Source organism: Numenius arquata, chromosome 2 (genome assembly GCF_964106895.1).
Source record: "Numenius arquata chromosome 2, bNumArq3.hap1.1, whole genome shotgun sequence".
Classification (NCBI taxonomy): Eukaryota; Metazoa; Chordata; class Aves; order Charadriiformes; family Scolopacidae; genus Numenius; species Numenius arquata.
In genome coordinates, this window is record NC_133577.1 from 107,485,286 (window position 1) to 107,504,272 (window position 18,987).

Sequence of the window (18,987 nt, forward strand, 5' to 3'; positions counted from 1 at the left end):
TTTGTTTTGCAGAAAAAAGAATTTTTCAGTGGTGGGTTAAGCAAATTTTCACTTTCACAATTAACAATTCCTGATGGAATAAGATTAATTTCTTAGCTGATATTTCTATCCTTGGTACGGCCAACTAATCAACTGTCTATGCCACTTCTATAAACCTTCATAATAGCTGTAAACAAGATGATGCTGTTCTGCACTCTGTTCTTTTTTTTGCACAAATGCTTTACTTTTTTGCACATTTCTATACTACTCTCTTGATTGCTATGAGCTTACCAGATACATATATAGCAGTAATTGTTTCATTTCTGCAAATAAATGGTTAGGATGTTTTTGGCTCATACTTTCTTTGGTGCAGGGATACTCTGTAATCCTAAGAGGAGCTCTGTCCACAAAAGAAGACTCACTCTATTCCTGGCTGACCTACAACTCTGCTGTTTTTAACATTACTCCGCGCTCTAGCGGTCACTTGCAATGGAGGAGCATTCTGGGGAACGGTTTGAGGTCTGCATGTGCCGCAGTGTGCAGGCAGGTGTTCTGTCAGTGCTCACTAAAACTGGGTAGCTCAGGGAAAATTGGTTAAAAAGGGCTTGTAGGGCCTGGAATGACTTCACAATGCCCGTGAAGGACCGGGTTATTGTAAAATATATAAGCAGGTTCTGGTTTTCCACTGTAGTACCTCACCTTTGATGGAACATTTGGAAAGAGAACCTCCTCATGAATTCTGTCCTTCTGGAGCTGACTCTGAGGAAGCCAACAGGTAAAGTCGTCTCGCAAATGCTGCAAATGAAGATATTTTATTTCTGGGATGATCTAATCTGACTGAAATCTGTTTTTAGCTTGGAAAATGAAAATTCCACATTTTGGTTGTTCTGCTGCTATCGACATCCTGCCTGTTCTTGGGAAGTTCAAAATAAGAGTTTCCCCAAAAATGCCAAGTCTGAGATCTATGCCAGCAGGCTGACAGATCAGCAATACATTTTAAGTCAATTAAATTGAGCTTTTAAAAAGTGAACAGTGGTAAGTTGTGTGGCTTCAGTCAGACCTCTCCATTGGGCCATAGATATAATTCACCTCTGTCTGTAGGCAGTTTTATTCGGCTTTTAGTTCACCTGTCCCCATGCACTATGGAATTTTAAAGGAGTCATCTCATGTTAGAAATGTAACTTTTATTTATCTTTACAGGCTATATGGAAGACACATATGAGGAACTTCATGAAACTTTTTTTAGATATTTTTATGTTTTGGTACTTTTCATGTTTTGTCTTTCATAACAAGTACCGATGGTGCCTGGTAAACTTTACACTTTCTTTTGTTTAATAGGGTGTTGATAACCTGGACCTTTCAGTTTTATATCACATTTATTTAGACAGTCTATGACAGCAGTCTGAGCTCACACTACCCATGCTTTGTGCCACCTCTGTAGAAGAAATGAGGTGACTGAATTAGCATGTATGTTCTTGGATCTGCCTGTAAGGGACCGTGCAGACCCGGCATAGTGTTGCTCTCAAGTTACATGTACCAACACGCATAAGGTTTCCTCATTAGAGGGGAATTACAACTGACTAATTCCCATATGTCATCAGATAACAAAAAATGGCCTCTTGCCCTTGTACACCCTACCCAGCTATTTTATGAAAGAAAAAGTTGGGGTTTAATCTTACAATACAGCTGGTTCTATGCTAAATGAGTCAAAGCTCATAACAGGAGTTGATTAACCCTTTCTTCTGCATCTTCCCTTTTTAAGAAGAGTTTCGACCATTACTTGCCCTCTTAGCTGTATCTGGAGAGCACTAGGCTTTTTCTTTTACAGATGTACCTTCAGCAGCTCTGCCACTTTCTGGGGTTTTCCTCAGTCCAGTATCTTTGAAATCTCCTATATCTGTAATGGGTGGCATAATGCAACTTTCCCTTTCAAGTGATGTGTTTTTCAACATAGAACTTGAGCATATGAGCTGTGCCCAAATGCTGATGTATGCCAACCTTTCTAGATATACTTGACAATGTATCTTAAGGAATATCAGAACCCTGAAAATTGTAGACCTGCAGGAAACTCCTTAGTTGTATTTCAATTGATACTTTAAAAATCATTTGAGAAAATGATCTCTAGATCTTTTCTTGCACAAAGAAAAAGATGAGTTGAAAAGATTTTTCTTCAATACCAGCCTTGAAGTTTTAGCAAAGTATATCATATCATAAAATGACTTGTAGATGAAAATCTTCCCTACACACCAGTTTGTTGGAAAAGTTATGTATAAGAAACAGTTACTTTGACTATTGTTTTATGTCAGGCTCAAGACTATTTTTGTGTTTTGTAGCGCTGGTGTTGGAAGGACAGGCACATACATAGTGTTAGACAGCATGCTGCAGCAAATTCAGCATGAAGGGACAGTCAACGTATTTGGATTCTTAAAACACATACGTACCCAAAGGAACTACTTGGTGCAGACTGAGGTAAGACCAAAATATACATAGTGAGAGGCTATTACAGATTATTTCTGTTTGCAGGAGGAGAGATGATACAGTCTAGTTTTGGCACCGCCAGACAGACTGGCAACCAGTGACCAGACTGGACTTTCCCATTTGCTTTCCTTGTTTTTACAGAGACATCCTTCTGGGCTTACTGAGAGCAATGCACTGGAAATTACCGATCTGTGGGCTCTTGTCTGTTTATTAGGGAGAACTCAGAAGAAAGAAAGTCTGTATAAATCATGCTTCCCAGAGTAGCACTTTCTTGGCAGGGCATGCATTTTTGTCATAGATTTTTTTAGGGAAACACCATTGCCAGGTGTTCAGATCTTCTGCCTGATGAAACAGTTGATGTCAAGCAATACAAGGTAGGAAAAAAAGCTGTTTCAGACAAGATGATTATCTATAGCTGCTTTAAACTGAAGATTATCTGTAGAATAGTGAAAGACCAGAACAAAACAATAGGGACAGCAGCAGGGCATTTCAAAGTCTATTTCAGGTTTCAAGAACAGTTGGTGAGAAGCCCCAGTGCCTTTCAATAGAAAAAAAGGTAATCAGCGTCAGCATGGGCACTTATTTCAAAGGATGTGAGAGAGAAAATAGAGGATAGCAGTAGGAACTGGGAGTGATCACTTTATTGCAAGAAAGGCAGGGAGAGTTGCATAACAAGCTGACTGGAAAATTTGACTCAAGGCTATGCTTGCATTTTAACTCTGTTCTGTGGTCATGAGATATCCACAGGTGGTGGGCATTTGGTATTATATCATTTGTACACTGCATGTGTAGTTCAATTGTGCTTGTAAATGGGTACTGTCACTGCAGAGGGACAGCCTTCACTGTCAAGGATGACTTTTGAGAAAACTCCCCTGCAACAGCACACTGTGAAGAAATATTGACCGTGTCAGAAGTGGCAGCTTAGCCAGAGGTGTCCAGGGAAATCTGAAAATAATTAGACCTTGGATGTTTGGTTTTATTTTCCTAGGAACAATACATCTTCATTCACGATGCATTGGTCGAAGCGATACTCAGTAAAGAAACAGAAGTTCTTGAGACTCACATTCACGCCTATGTGAATGCTCTCTTGATACCTGGACCAACAGGAAAGACCAGACTGGAGAAACAATTCAAGGTGAGCTCTCCAAGATAGTAACAGGAAGAGCTTTAGGCTTGTAAACTTGAATGACTTAAAAGTAGGTATCACAGCACAACTTTAATTAGCTTTCTCTATCTAAAATTTAACTGCTGACCCTAAATTCAGAGCAATTTAACAAATGCGTGCGGTCAGTTGGGACAAAAGAATTACTGGCATACTCTTAAACAAGGAATTTAAAAAAAAAAACTAACTGCAAGAGCATGAGAAATAGGCCAGTAAGTAGATTTTGGAAAATGCCTTTGCGCTACTTTGCCTTTGCATGAAGATCCCAAAGGTAAAACAACAGTCTGGAAAGATGTCACTCTGGCAAAAATGTCATGAGCTGTATTGGTCAGTCAACATATTCCCCTCAGTGTACAACACTGGCTAGAAGACAGGCTTCACCTCAGCAGGCAATAAGGGAACACTTTGGTGCTTGTGGATATGGAGATCAGTGTACGCACACACAGGACTTTCAGTCACCCAGGGAAAGAGCAGACCCAGTCAGGTAACAGCCCAGAATCTATGGGAGAAACACATCGTTGACTCATGGGGAGAATGGGAAGTCCAGCTCGCTCACTGAGTCACCTATAGAGGAAACATAGAAAATCCTGCCTTTTCAAATTAATTTGAATTCAGAGAAGTAGATCACATTTAAACGTTTTCCAGATTATGTCGCAAAACAGACTTTACTCTCCCTAATTCCACAGGGAATGAATGATTAGAGCATTTCTCTCTGAGGATTTTAATTCTAAGGAGGACTGCATGGGATAATGTGTATTCTTTCTACAATTAGCTATTGGATCATAAGTAAAAAACTTAAGCAGATAAGTCTGTAGATGATGTCAGTACATAATGAGGCTATGAAAATATTAATATATTTATTTTCTGAAGTATGTTGGTCACACAATATAGAACAACAGAATAGGAACAACATAGCAAAGGATTTCACAGTTTGCTGCTATCCTGGCTTCAGTGATCCGACAGTGTTGCACTGTTGTTTCCTAGGGAAAAGTAGGGGCTCTAATCTCTGCTGTGATGTGCTTGGAGAAATAAACATCCCACCTTTCCTACTGAGATGAAAGAATAAAACATATAATATATACAGAGTGGGTAAATATATATAAACACAGAGTGTTCAGTGCAAATTGCGGGAGCCATATAGAGCTCCAATTTCAAGAGTTTAAATACTGTCAGAAAGGGACATGTCTCATTCAATCTCATTTTCCTTTGCAAGCTAAAATTATTAGAATAATAAAAAAAATTTGGAGTATTGATTTACTGAGGAACTGTTTTAGATGAACAAAAATTGTGGTCTAATTCAATTTGATGGAACTTCCCTGGTTTGATATCTGTTTTTCCAAAGTTGAAAGCTTCTGAAAGAAACACATACCCAGCCCAAAACATCACAGAAAAGTCTTTTGAACATTCTGATTAATATCTGGTTGATTTTCCTAGCAATCAAAAAAAACCCTAAAAACTAGGAAAAACCTGCTTTACAAACTTATTTCCTACCTAAGCGGTATATATACAGCACTGTGGTGTATATGCGTATGTATTCATTCTTTCTTATACTCTTTTCTATTTGCATTGTATTAATTGAAACAAGTAAGTCAATGAGACATCCCCAGATCCATCCTATTTTCCTCTTCTAGGTTTGGAGATAAAATCAGGAAGCTCCTAACTGGGATATCTAGAGATGCCTTACATCAGGAGCTATACTGTCTGTATAACAATGCAGATTTTTCTGCAGACATTTACTGGTTTCCAAAACTATTTAAAGCTACACAAACAGCTGTGCAGGCAAAATGGAAGTGACACCAGGATGGCAACAAACACTGGGGGCCTGGAAGTGGAAACAACAAAAAGTGGCGTTTCCTTCAAAGACATGCTTATCGATCTAGGGCTCAAGAATCATTTGAATTGATAAAATAGTAAAGAAAAAAGATTCTGATGAACTTGCTAAGTAGTTCAGCCAGATAACTAGATACCTAAAATTAAGAGAGACAGTTAACCTGCAATACATGCACCTTTCTGTTAAATGCAGCTAATGAAGGAATGGCTTTTGTACAGTGACCTGATTTTTTTTTTTTTTAACTTCATTGTTTCAGTTACTGAGCCAGTCGAACACACAGCAGTGTGATTATTCAACTGCACTCAAACAGTGTAACAGAGAAAAGAACCGAACTTCATCCATCATTCCTGGTAAGCTGGCTTAGATCAGCTTCTCTGAGTGGCAAAAGTTTCTGAACTGTGTTTGTCAAACCCTCAATGTTTCCTCAGCAAGAACTGAAGACGTCTGCATTGGTGTGGAGCAATGTTGTGAAGAGTACTTTTAGTGAAAAAATGATTTAAGTATAACACATAGGAGAACAAAATAGATGGGTGGGTAATACTGATTGAGGGAACCTAGTGTTATCGTTACTGTGAGACATGTGAGATAATTGCTATAATATATGAGTCATTGCAACTTATGTACAAGTTCATGACCTTTTTTTTCAGTGGAAAGATCTAGAGTGGGTATCTCATCACTGTCTGGTGAAGGGACAGACTACATCAATGCTTCCTACATTATGGTAAGTCAGTTAATTTTATTGGTGAAAAACCCGTTGTGTAGCTGCTTTCAGAGCTGCTGTGTGTCCGAGTTAAGGTGGCACAGCCCTGATTTTGAAAGCTCCTTTCTTCCGTTATTCACTCTGCTTGAGTTACTTCCCCCAGGAAGTATTATTACTGTTATTACTGGTTTTAAGTTGGGTTAAGTGCATTGCATTTTAGAAATCTGTAGAACCAGAAATCTCCTCATAGCTTTAAAAACTGGTAAAGCTAAATGCCACCTGTGGAAGAATTTTTTGAGGTGAACTAAAAGTGTTAACTAACAAGTTAAGTTTTTAATGCCTGTACTGTGGTTTGCCTTCCTACCTGCTCATCTTACAGAGCTTTTGCAACTGGTGTAGCCCAAGGCACCATAGCTCATCAGCTTTCCATTATCTTTTTGTTTCCTGGGTTTTCTTCAACTCTTTTCCCCTTCATTAGCCAAGAGGGAGGACTAAATGCTTCCTGGACATTCAGGAAGGAGGTGGGAAGCTCCCTGCAGTGCTGTCAATACGTGATCCTTTATTAGGTGCATTAGTGTAAAAGAGCTATCTTTTGTGGTAAGAAGTTCATTTGCGACATCTGTACAAATTAAGAGACTGCTTGGGATTTTTGCAGATCTTTCAAGTATTCTTTTACTTGTTTCAGGTTTCCAGCTCCTCTAGAAGTCTGGTTAATGTAGAACAGTTCGCATGTGTGTCTGAGTTAATGTATTTTCATTCCGAGTTGGCTGTTCAAGCCTCCACTGATTTCTTTTGTCTTTTTTTGATCAAATTTTTGGCAGTTCTAAGGACTATTTCCGTGAAGTTGATTTTACTCTTTTCATCTAGAAAATACCGCAGTGGAAGTTTTATATTCTTCTAATATTCTTATTGTACGAAGTCTAGGCTTCTGGCTCTGTCCACTAGAAGATTCCTTTAGATGCCAATAGTTGGGCATCAATTCTGAGTCTGTTGATTTTGTTTTCCAGGGTTATTTTCAAAGTAATGAATTCATTATTACCCAGCATCCCTTACTGCACACTATCAAGGATTTCTGGAGAATGATATGGGACCATAATGCCCAGCTAATAGTCATGCTTCCTGATAGCCAGAATATGGTAAGTTCCATGGCTGATTGTTATGGGTTTACATATGAATTTTACTAGTACTACCATTTTGAAATGTGCAGAACATGAGACAATATCTTGAATTTTGAAAAAAAAAAAAAAATCACAATTAAAAATTAATAATACTGTATTGAGTGTAAAATCCCCAAATCCACTAGTGGAAATTTGGAGATCCTTCTCTGAGCAGATCACAGCTGGCATGAGAAAATATTGAATTATTCCTGTATAATTTATAAAAAGACCCAAACAGCAGAAGTCACCGTTATGCAAGGTTAGTTTTTAATCCAGGGGTTTTACTTTAGTTGTAATATGGCTTCTTCAACCATTCCTAGGTATGGGGAGAAATATAAGGCTGTTTCTCTTGTTCATCTCCTAAAGTTACAAACAAATGTTTAGCAGGGATTTATCTGACTCTAAACAGCAAAGGAAGCTCAAGTGTTCATCCTGCATGTGTAATTTAATAACAAATGAATATGTTTTTCAGTAAGTAGAAATGCAGAAATATCTGAGCTCTTTTAGGTTGGTACTTAGAGAAATCTTGAGGTGTGAGAGGGCATCATGTTTGGTAATGAGTTTGGAGGAAAGCCATGCAAATGCTTTGGAGAGTCTTGCATGATTGGAAAAACATGCAACCAAGACAATGTTTGGTTTTTTCCTCTCATAAAATTTTTTATGAATATGATACTTCCTATAAAATAGATGTATTTTTAAGTTAGCCTTTGTAATAAGGGAGGTTATTTTGCCAGAAGATGCTGGTTCATTATGATCCCAGTAAGAAAGGCACTCAGACTTTGTAAAGTATCATTTAAAATGCTATTTATTAGAGCTAACGCTATAAAGGAGAGCGTAGCATAGATAATCTTACATCCCTTCAGCTGCTGGGAACCCCAAGTTCAGCATTGAACATATCACTGATCAAGGTACATCACACCATGCAGCTCCCATCCATGGAAGGGTTACCGCCATTTTGGCTATTCAAGCTATTAAAGGATTTTCTTAAAAGAGAGCAACCTTGGTCATCATTTCTGCTATCAGACAGAAAGGATGTTCTCATGAGAACTCTGTGCTGCACTTTTAGATAATCCCAAGGCCACATAGGTGGGGTAATCAGTACAGGGTGGGAGCTGCCTGCAGTCTGTAGGAGCCCAACATTACTTACTTTTATGCCTGCTTTTTGTGTTGTTTTTTTTTCCTGGAGGCTGAAGATGAATTTGTATACTGGCCAAACAAAGATGAGCCTATAAACTGTGAGAGTTTCAAAGTTACTATGATTGCTGAAGAACACAAATGTCTGTCTAATGAGGAGAAGCTCATAATTCAAGACTTTATTTTAGAAGCTACACAGGTAACACTGTCATAAACATGTAACTCAGGACTTGATTTGTTAAAGGTAATGCCTACATTTTGTTACATTTTCCTTTGGTAAATGAGTGGTAAAGTTCCATGTCCTTGAAGCACCCAGGGAGGGAGCGACCTCTATAGATAATGTGGTGACATGGGGAATAGGGTAGTCCAACCTCCACAGCAGTGGGATTCTGTATCTGGAGGCTGGAACAGGTTGAAAGATAAGAATAAAGAGTCAATTTTTTAACAAATTGATTTATGCTTTTTTCACCCTTTTAGGATGACTATGTACTTGAAGTGAGGCATTTTCAGTGTCCAAAATGGCCAAATCCCGATAGTCCTATTAGTAAAACTTTTGAACTGATCAGCATCATCAAAGAGGAAACTTCCAACCGTGATGGCCCCATGATTGTACATGATGAGTAAGAACTTTTTTCTGTTCTGATGTTTTCCTGTAGAACCATCCCCTCATCTAATTTAAAGTGAAAGCCGCTGAAACAAGGCACAAAGTCTGCACCTAACAATAGTGCTTTTGCTTCTGTTTCAGCTGCATCAATTACAGAAACAGTTTTGTTTTATCACACTTCAATGTTCTCTTCAATTCTATCATTGTGATACTCCACATGATTGTTGAGTAAGGCACTGGAGAGGAAATCAATCAGGGCTCCTTTGTCTATTATTGAAAGAAGTAAGACTATTTAGATGAGACATCTTACCCTTCTCCAGCTGCTTAATAATGGCCAAAAATACTGAAATGTTGAAATACTGAAGGACCTGAGGCCTTCAGGGTTTGGTTAATAGAGGGTTGTCAACACAACTCTAAGGATGGCATTTAAAGACTCTCCAGAAATTGTAGCCAGGTGCTGTGAAGGTTGTGTTAAGGCACTGCTGGGCAGGCCTGCTTCAGAACATGTAAAGATCACATGCCAGAAATTAATCTTATCAGTTTACCCTCAATTTTCTATTTTCTCCAGCTGTAGAAACTTGATCCAGTTTGCAGAGACTTTCTTTTTGTGTTTTGGTGTTTGTTTTTTTTACTTTACAAAGGCACGGAGGGGTGACAGCAGGCACTTTCTGTGCGTTAACAACACTAATGCATCAACTGGAAAATGAAAACTCAGTGGATGTTTACCACGTAGCAAAGATGATAAATTTGATGAGGCCTGGAGTCTTTACAGATATTGTAAGTAATAAGCAAAATGTGTGCATTATTTTTTCCTATGTGTGGTATTATTACCCTGCTTAGATCTCAGGGCAACATTACCGAACCATTGGCATCTTAGTTTCTGCGTGAGTTAATCAAAACTGCTTTCCAGAGGTGCTGTAGTGGACCTGCTGCTTATTCCAAAACAAAGTTTTTCCCATTAAAACATGTTTTGTGGTTATCAAGTCGTCATATTCAAAATGTGCAGAGCTGCCACCATCATCATAAAATTTGCACTCTGTCCTGTAAATGACGGTTTTAATTCAGCAGGAAAAAATTTGTAGTCCAAGTAGGCCCTGAAGTAGTTACCCTAGTTTTCTATTTCAGGGTGGACTTTGATCTTTCGTGATCTGTTGAATGGTCGCTTGACACCATTGTCACTGGTGCTTAAAGAAAGAAAAAACTTCAAAAGTATAACAAATAAGAATTACTTACTAAGTCAGTGTCATACAAATGAAAATTCATCACAAATTAAAAACTACGAACCCTGCCCCTTTGGTCAAGCCACTACAAATCTGACTGCTGTAGAGCTACGATGAATGTAGTAAGGAGAACACTTTAAGAGTGAAATGTTAGAGTTACCGTTATCACATTTTTGACAGCAAAACCAGGACATGACACAGGATTGGCAGATGGATATGTGTCCCCCTGGCCCTACCCAGCTAGCCCAGACTGGGGTGCCTGGCAGCCAATGGAGGGAAAATGGGAGCTCTTCCCACCCCAGCAACACCATAAGGACCTTCACGGCTCTTGCCCCAGGAGCTTCTAGCAAATAGCTGGGCCCTTTGTCTCAGATTTCCAGTTTCCCATCCTCCTACTGCAGATTTCTACCCCATATCTCTTAGTCCAACCTAATAGTCCAGACCCCAAACCCCACTCTATTTATTCTGTCTTACTGTTCCCCACTCCTTCCGTCACAGAAATTCTTTATCCTCATGTGTCCATCCTAGATCCCAATATATTCCTCCGTCCTTTCAGAGCATCCACAGTTACCTGGAGCAGCGCAGGTGCCTGCTCTCCCTGCATAGAACATCCAGGTGTTTCCTCCACAGAGCATCCAGTTGTTTCCTCCTTGCCAGCCCACGCTGCGGTCCAGCTGGCTGCTGGCACTCCCCCTGTCACACTGCACCCGCCTGAGACCCCCAGCTCCCTCTAGACAGTGGCCTCCTCAGTGAATCTTCCCACAAAGTCTTGGCTCTCCTTCTACATTTGGTAGGGTCTTCAAAAACGTAAACAGTAACTACAAGTACCAAAAAAGAAAAAAAAAAAAACTGCCTCAATGGATTCAGAGGGCAAAAATGAGAACATATTCCAGGGGAAAAAAAAAAAAAAAAACCAACAGACCAACAGTAGCCCTAATCCTGACCCCGTTCACTCCGTGGGAACTTTGCATTTAACAAGGATCTGATTTGCACATGCTATTTCTTTTGAAATACAGTTTCCTCCCCTACCTGTACTGTGTTCCTTAGTGTTGTGCTTTACGTTGTGTACAGTGGGAACCATTAGTCTGAAAATGAATAAAGCTGCTAAGTAACACAATAAATTGTGGCGCATAGTACATTAACAGGCTGACACATCAGCAGTTAATTAATTTTGAGTAACAGTGTTACAAGATGATCTAGTGACGTTATTTCTAACAACACACTGACTAGATCCTCTTTTCTTTTCCAGGAACAGTACCAGTTTCTGTACAAAGCTATTCTCAGCCTCGTCAGCACAAGGCAAGAAGAAAACCCTTCAGCATCTATGGACAGTAATGGCTCGGCTTTACCCGATGGAAACGCAGCTGAAAGTTTAGAATCTTTAGTTTAATTAACACATCAAATTAAACACACACATACCTACATCACACCAGTTACACCTGGAGTTTACCATTATTGTTTTCAGTTTTATACTTGGGGGGGGGGAGGGGGGAAATCTGTCCAGTCACTATATATATATATAATCAGATCCCAACCGTTGCTCAAACACAGTCATTTCTGTTACATATGACTTCACTGCAGAACTTTTATCATTAACAATGTGTGCCTTTTCTTGAAAGATTTCTTGTAATACGTTGTTACGTCTGGACTAACTTGATTGACTTTTACAGTGTTTCTAAGAATTGAATTGAATTGTGGTATGTTTTTTCAGTATTAGGTTTTGATTTATCTGGCTTTACTTTTAACTTAAAATTATCATATTTATAGATGTTAGGGATTCTCAATTACAAACATGTCATGGGTTGGTTTAGTATTTGATTTATTTGCTGTATTTATAACAATTTACAATTGCTAGAAATGTAACTTTTAATATAGTAGAATGTAAATAAAATACTGTTCTCCATAACATTCAATGTTTTAAGACTTCAGTTAGACATTTAGAATAGTAATCTGATACTTACTGTAAATACTGCTACTTCTGTAGTGATCCATGGACCAAATTTATATTTATAATTGTAGATTTTTATATTTTACTACAGAGTCAGTTTTCTAGTTCTGTGTAATTGCCCTGTTAAAATGATGTAGTCCAGGATGTTTTTATTTTAACAAATTCTTCTGATATATAATTGTGCATCTTAAGCAATTAACCTTCATATAGCTGCATGTGATTTTAACTTTTTGTGGGAAATAGAAATCATTTGTTTTGAAATGAGAAGTTTTTATGAGAATAACACCTGTACTTGGCATTGTTAAATTGTTTTTACCTATGGCATTGCAAAAATAAATATAAATATTCCAGCCTGTGTTTAGAGGTCTTCCACATACAGTAAAGAGTCTCCACTGTCACGCAGGGGAGCTTTTACTTACAAGAACAAGGACCCAGGGCTGACCTGGAAACGGCTACTCTTCCTGTGGAATCTGTGAGTTCAGAAGACACTTTTGGAAAACTTTTTTTTTATTTAATCTCTGTACCACTTCCAGCCATACCCATAGTGTTCACATTAGCTCCTTTTTTCTAGCCTCTCCTTGCATGTCTCCCAGTTTGGTCGCCCACAGGCTAACAGGCTCTCCCAGGCCTCCAGAATTGCACTGTGGAGAGACTTCTCCATTCTGGCTTTGCTTCAGATCATTCATTCAGCTGCTGAGCATTTTGCTGCCTCCTTTGGCAAAGCAAAAGTGAAACTCTGGGAAGCAATAAAGCAAGTAATCTCTGCAAGAACAAAAGCAAAATGTTTCAACTTGGCCACTCAACTGGTTTCTGTGAACTTCTGAACTGGCAAGAAAAGATCCTGATCGTTCTGAAGGTTGTAGCAGTGAAGAGGGTGGAGGAGCCTGAAGCAGAACAGGTCTTTTGCTTAAAACCGACACAGGCCATGAGAGTAGCTATTTCTCACTTTGGTATATAAGTTGAAATTTTGAGTGCAGAGGTAGAGTTCTGGATCATAATGACACAGTAATTAAGGGACAGTAACAAAAAATAAGGATGGGAGAAGGTGGACCTGACGTGGACTTGGAGATATTAATTAGTTGGCTGATGTCCTGAGGCAGGGGGGTGTGAGAGACCTCAGTGCCAGCAGAAGCTCTAGATGCCCTTCAGCAGCGCGGGGTTGAGGATAAGAGGAGCTGCAGCAAAGCCAGAAAAAATTTAGGTTTAGAGGAATCTAAACTGTGGAAACTTAACTTAAAAAAAAAAATCCTGGTATTGTTGATATATGAAATGAATGCGAAGGTGCTAGACCAGCAGCCAGAAGGGCATAGAAGGAGAGAATAGTAAAGTAAAACAGGCTTTTTCCTGCTCGTCCTCTTTTTTTTTTTTAACAAAAAACAAAACCGAAAAACAAACCATGTAGACAAAATAATCAAAACAATCTAATGCAGTTTGTCTTATAAAACTGTATTAACATGTTAATGCACTTGGATTCTCCGAGTCTTGACCACTTCTCTTTATAACCACAGCAGAGTGGTCCCAAAGGTTACGGGGTGGCTGAATCCATTGGGCTTGGAGCCCCAGGGGCCCACCAGAGCCAGATGTGGGACAATTTGCCTGTGTCAGCCCAAGTCCCCTCTGCAGGTCTGGCCAGGGACCACGCAGAGCACATGTAACACACAGGGATGGATGGACATGCACACATGTGCGCGCGCACACACACACACACACACACAGAGGATTCATCACACAGAGAGTAGGAGGAGGATTTAAGAAGGTGCAGGGCAGGAGCAGGCTGGGGTGCTGCCCAGCAGCCTGCTTACAGGCACACAGCCGCTGTTACCCCTCTTTTCTCCATTGTCCCTTGGTTATTCTTTCCCTGTCCACCTTGATCCTGCTGTTTTTCCACCTTGGTCCCTCTATCTCTTTGCAGATAAACAACCTAATTACCTTTTCCTCATGGGCCTCAGTTTTGTTACAGCCATGCCCAAATGTGAAACCTCTGATGCTGCCACTTAGATGGTCTCAGCCGCATGTGGCATTACCAACACGGTCACCTTGGTACTTCTGCCCTTGCAAGCTTTTCTTTCCAAAAGAGTTTGGCCTTCCCTCGCATAACTCCCTGTGAGCCACAGCCGGGTGTCATGGCACTCCTGGTGATGACGCCCGTCACCAGGGCTCACCCTTTCTCTCTTCAGCAGTGTCCCCTCTCGTGCCCTGCCATCCCGCAGGATCTGTGCAGCAGCTCAGCTCAGGGCCAGGGCTGGCAGGTCACAGCCATAACTAGTTGATTGAATAATTCAGAAACAAGGGAACCTACTTTTCTGAGCCAAGATCTCTTTGTTCAGGTTTCACACTTCTTTTTTCCCCTGTGATCCTTGCTGTACCTGCACATCTGCTAATTCTGAAGTCCAGGAAGGACAGGACTGAGATATGGCTTCTAAGTGAAAGTGAAGTTACAGAGTGGTATCCCTAATGAAGTTAAACACTATTGAAGAATAGGATCTAGATTTTTTTTTTGTGTATGTGTTATTCTGGGGGTGATAAGAGTTTCAAATATACAGAATCTGCTCATTGTCCCAAACGATATACATTTTTTTATAACATTGTTGAATTAACATGTTCTTCATGGCTTTCAGAGTTCCTTACTGCTTCCTCGGGTTGACTGATGCCTCCTCTTGCACATCTAAGGAGGACAGCTTTATGATATCATTTGTCCTGCTCATTCCAAAAACATAGACGCAATTTTTCCTTTCTTAATATCGAGGGGTGCCGGTACGAGAGAGGTTAATTGTGATCTTATGGCCATCTCCAAGCCATATACCATAATCTTCTTGCCACATACTTCTGCACTTCACCATATTATTCACAACATAAGAAACTGTCATGCTCATGTGCTACTTCTCCGGCCTTTTCTTTAGGAAAATTGACTTGTACCCTCAAATAACTTTGTGCTTTTTCTTTTGATACCACCTATTAATGGATTTGCAGTTCCATACAGTTGTACATACAAAGTAGTTTTTAGGCCAATTAATTCTACGATGTTTTTGAAGCCTCTGTGGACCAAAAACAAAAAGGGAATCCTCCTTTCTAAAATCCCATCTTGATATAACTGTTCCTTTCAACCTAACCTGTTTTGCAGACATTTTAAAATGATAATCCAAGGAATCAGCTGCCATTCAAGGTTTCTTCCAGAGATGTTTGTAATCACATTCATCATCTTAGCATGCTGACAAGTTATTTAAAACATAAGTGCTTAGGATAATCTCTTTACTCACACATATTGGTTCTGCTCTAGAAAAAAAATAAGAATCATAAAAAAATCTTCTATAATCTTCAACCGTGATGGATTACAGATTTTAATAAATGCGTGTCAGTTCCCCTCTCAGACAGAGGCCATATTCTAATTAATTTTTTTCTTGTAATCCAAGCTACAGACTCAAAAGACATATAGCCTGCCTTTTCGAACTGGGTCAAGTGTGGAAAAGATGTTATATATCTCCTGCAAGAGGTAGGGTATTAATAAATAATGTCGGTTCAAGATTTTTTTTATTTATTTTTTTTTTACGAAGCTGTAAGTGTGTGTGCCAAGGAAAACTTGGTGAGCTTCCTCGTAAGAAAGCATAGGTGAGTAGAGACTTAAAAAAAAAAAATAAGAAAACTTAAGTAATTTACTAACATCACCAACTGTTTAGTGATTTTGGTGTTGTGATTTAATACCTATGGGAAAGCTTTACAAAAGTCAGCACTAAATGATGAGTAGAAGTCATACAAAGTCATAGCTATCAGTACAGCAGCGTATTAGTTAAAGACCTTGGCTCCTCCACCTCAGACACTGGGATCTTACCTGTCATGGAGAGCTGGCACTAGAATAAATTCCAAAATGAAAAAATCAGAGACACAGAGTGACAAACAATCTGTTCCCTGCAGCCCGGTGTGAACAAACAGCTGAAGAGCCTTTCAGCCCAGGCAGCGAGAGCAGAAACCAAACCACGCATTCAGCTGAGCGAGGCCCTCAAGCTGAGACAGGCAGTGGGACACCAGGCTCTCATTTCTCCCCGGGGCACAGGGAGACACTATACATCCACTGTTCTGTACCTTTCCACTTCAGTAGTTGTCCTCGTGCCCAAGCACACAACATACTAAAAAACTGCATCTCTTAAGATTAAAACTGAAGATAATATCTAGGTACAGATATATATCTATATATATAAATATAGAGACATATGGGTGTTAGATGTGGACGCTTAAACTATCCTTGAAGAGTCTTCTCCGGCGAGTTTAGCAAAAAGTATGGTGAGGTGTTTCATACACATATAGAAGTCTATGTGTAGACACCCCTTCAATATAGCCGTCCATGTAAACAACCAAATCCCATTCACATACATCTCAGTAGACTGTAAAGATGACATGGCAATGAAACACAGGTTGTCAGATTTATTTTTCAAGCAATCTTGTGTGTAAGATACAATTACCTTTCCAATGATATGCAAAGAGAACTGAGAAGTCTACCCTTCATATAAAAGCTGACCAATAAATTCATTTAAGTCTAAACTTTGAAAACGAAAAGCAGCATTGCACTGGGAAACAGAAATATATTCCGATACAAAATGTTTCAAAAATAATAGCAGTGTTTCTTGAAGAAAACACTCTGTAGTGCTTTCTTTTTGTGCTCCAAAGAGATTACATCTTTTTAAAAAATCCCAATTTTCTTTGTATACTGCATTTCCTGGGCAGAAAAGCAAACAAGGTGCACGCACATACAACAGAAACACAACTGCGTGGTTGTGTATTTGTGGGGTAAAGGAGGGAACAGAGAACTCTCGAGTGAAATCCTGGTCTCACCAAGCACTGGACTGGAAAGCACCAGCAGATACAAGTCTAATTTTAACCCTTAGTTGTAGGCCTTTAATCTACTGAGGGAAGGAGGCACAGCAGGGAGCGGAACACTCATTGCAGGCTCCATCCTTACCCCATCGGCGCGTACGCACCAGCCACACAACAGACCAACAGCCTGATCTGTGGTCGGTAGGAAGCAGAGCAACTTAGTGGAGCCAGGATTTCATCCGACACTCGGAGCATGCATGGAACTGTAACAGCATCCAAATTTGACACTACAAAAGCATTCAGTGGTTCAGTATAAAGAGCTCTCCTCTTTGACAATAACACTCTGCCCTTGATTCTTCCTTCTCGCTTTGGCTCTTTTCACCCTCCTCTGTTGCATTTGCTACTTCATTACCTATGCACAAAGAAAACCCAAATCCGGAGTAGCAAGACTCACAGATCAAAACTTTAGCTATTCTTATGGCTGCTTCTCCTACTGGGCAGAGCAACACCTGGAATTCCAGCCCCTCGGGACTGTGATAATGGCACTACGCTTCTCAGGAGGTAAAAGGCTGTGCGTTTATCAGCAAAGTGCGCTTGTGAGCAAAGCTGAAAGCAGGGAGCTTCCAGCATCAGTATTCGGCTTTAGAAGAGGGGAGCACAGATAGTGCAAATGGTATCTGCCCACAGCATTGCACCTCACAGGCCTACCCGGTGACGTCTAAGCCATACCTGCATTGCAAGGTGGCGTAGAAATCCCTGAGCAAAAGCCACAGAAGCAGCCCTGAACTGGAAGGAAGCAACTGCTGGTTTGTCAGAGAGAAGCTGCGCTCAGGCTGAAGTTCAACGCTGGGCTGATGCAGAGGAGCTGCCAGTAGAGCCGGGACAGCCCGTCCGGGCAGCGCAGCGCAGCACTTACAGTACACTGGCAAACTCCCATCAGCCTGGAGTGGCACTGTGTGGAGTAGCATGGATAGGCTCCCAAATGAAGGCGTCAGAAGCACGACAGCAAAAGGACAGAAGCTAACTCGAACAGTAGTGATCTAAACCTCTAAGCCTACTGCGTTTCAAAGCTGCTTGTGCTACACGGTCTACTCCCTTTGTAACAGTACTTAACCCGGACGAGGCGCAGTGTAAGCGGAAAGAGTAAAGATGTCATTTGGAGCGGCTTCTAAGCACACTAACTGCATTGTGTTTCAGAATGCCCTCCCAGCTGCAGAGCTCAACGCCCCTGTGCTCCCTTCATGGCACGAGGTGACACGTAACAGCAGGTATTTCAACACATCCCAACCAGCTTCCACTCAGAGATGGGAAAAGGGATGGGGGGAGGCTTGCTTTAAACTTCCTTCCTCCTCCAAGCAATTTAAGTTTACATTCATAAGAGAGGGATTTTAAAAATATTAAGATCTAGATTTCAAATATTTAACAACTGAACGTTTTCAAGATTTAACACGATCTCATTTGCTAGTAGTGCAGAATTTCTAAACTATTTCTTGCATATTGTTATTGTGAAAACATTCACAAATACTGTTAAAAGGAAAGACTTTCATTTTGGAAAGACTTTAAGTTACAAGATTTAAAATTTAAGTATCCTTTTCATCACTGTTTCTCTGATATATTATTTTTACCACATGAACAATCAAACTTAATCAATAGAATTCATTAACCAGGATTTTCCACCACAAAACGATCCACTAATAGATTTTTTCTTTCAGCTTAAATTTGTCTTAATAATAACCCTGTACACTTAGAAGATAAACTCTATTATTTAAAAAATTACTTCTAAGATATTTTAGGAAAGATATAAGGAAAGCATCCGATTGATGCTGAAACAGGTACATGGAAGTGTAACAGTTTTAAGAGGAAAATACCACAATTCATGCATCTGGGTATCGACAGTTTCTACACGAAAGTCAGGCGACCGGTTTTATGGAAGGCATCATTTGTGTGTGAAACGGCAGTTGCTGCCTT

At 40.0% G+C, this 18,987-nt stretch overlaps 1 protein-coding gene across 1 annotated transcript in view; it reads left to right on the forward strand.

Annotated features, from left to right (window-relative positions):
• PTPRZ1 (protein tyrosine phosphatase receptor type Z1) overlaps window positions 1-11,655 on the forward strand; it is a 104,798-nt gene extending 93,143 nt beyond the window's left edge. The window contains exons 22-31 of the mRNA XM_074167653.1: window positions 671-754; window positions 2,313-2,448; window positions 3,446-3,592; window positions 5,707-5,800; window positions 6,098-6,171; window positions 7,158-7,286; window positions 8,494-8,640; window positions 8,919-9,061; window positions 9,687-9,822; window positions 11,515-11,655. Coding sequence (XP_074023754.1) covers window positions 671-754; window positions 2,313-2,448; window positions 3,446-3,592; window positions 5,707-5,800; window positions 6,098-6,171; window positions 7,158-7,286; window positions 8,494-8,640; window positions 8,919-9,061; window positions 9,687-9,822; window positions 11,515-11,655 — 1,231 coding nt within the window. The remainder of the gene's footprint in view (window positions 1-670; window positions 755-2,312; window positions 2,449-3,445; window positions 3,593-5,706; window positions 5,801-6,097; window positions 6,172-7,157; window positions 7,287-8,493; window positions 8,641-8,918; window positions 9,062-9,686; window positions 9,823-11,514) is intronic.
• Window positions 11,656-18,987: the final 7,332 nt, after the last annotated feature.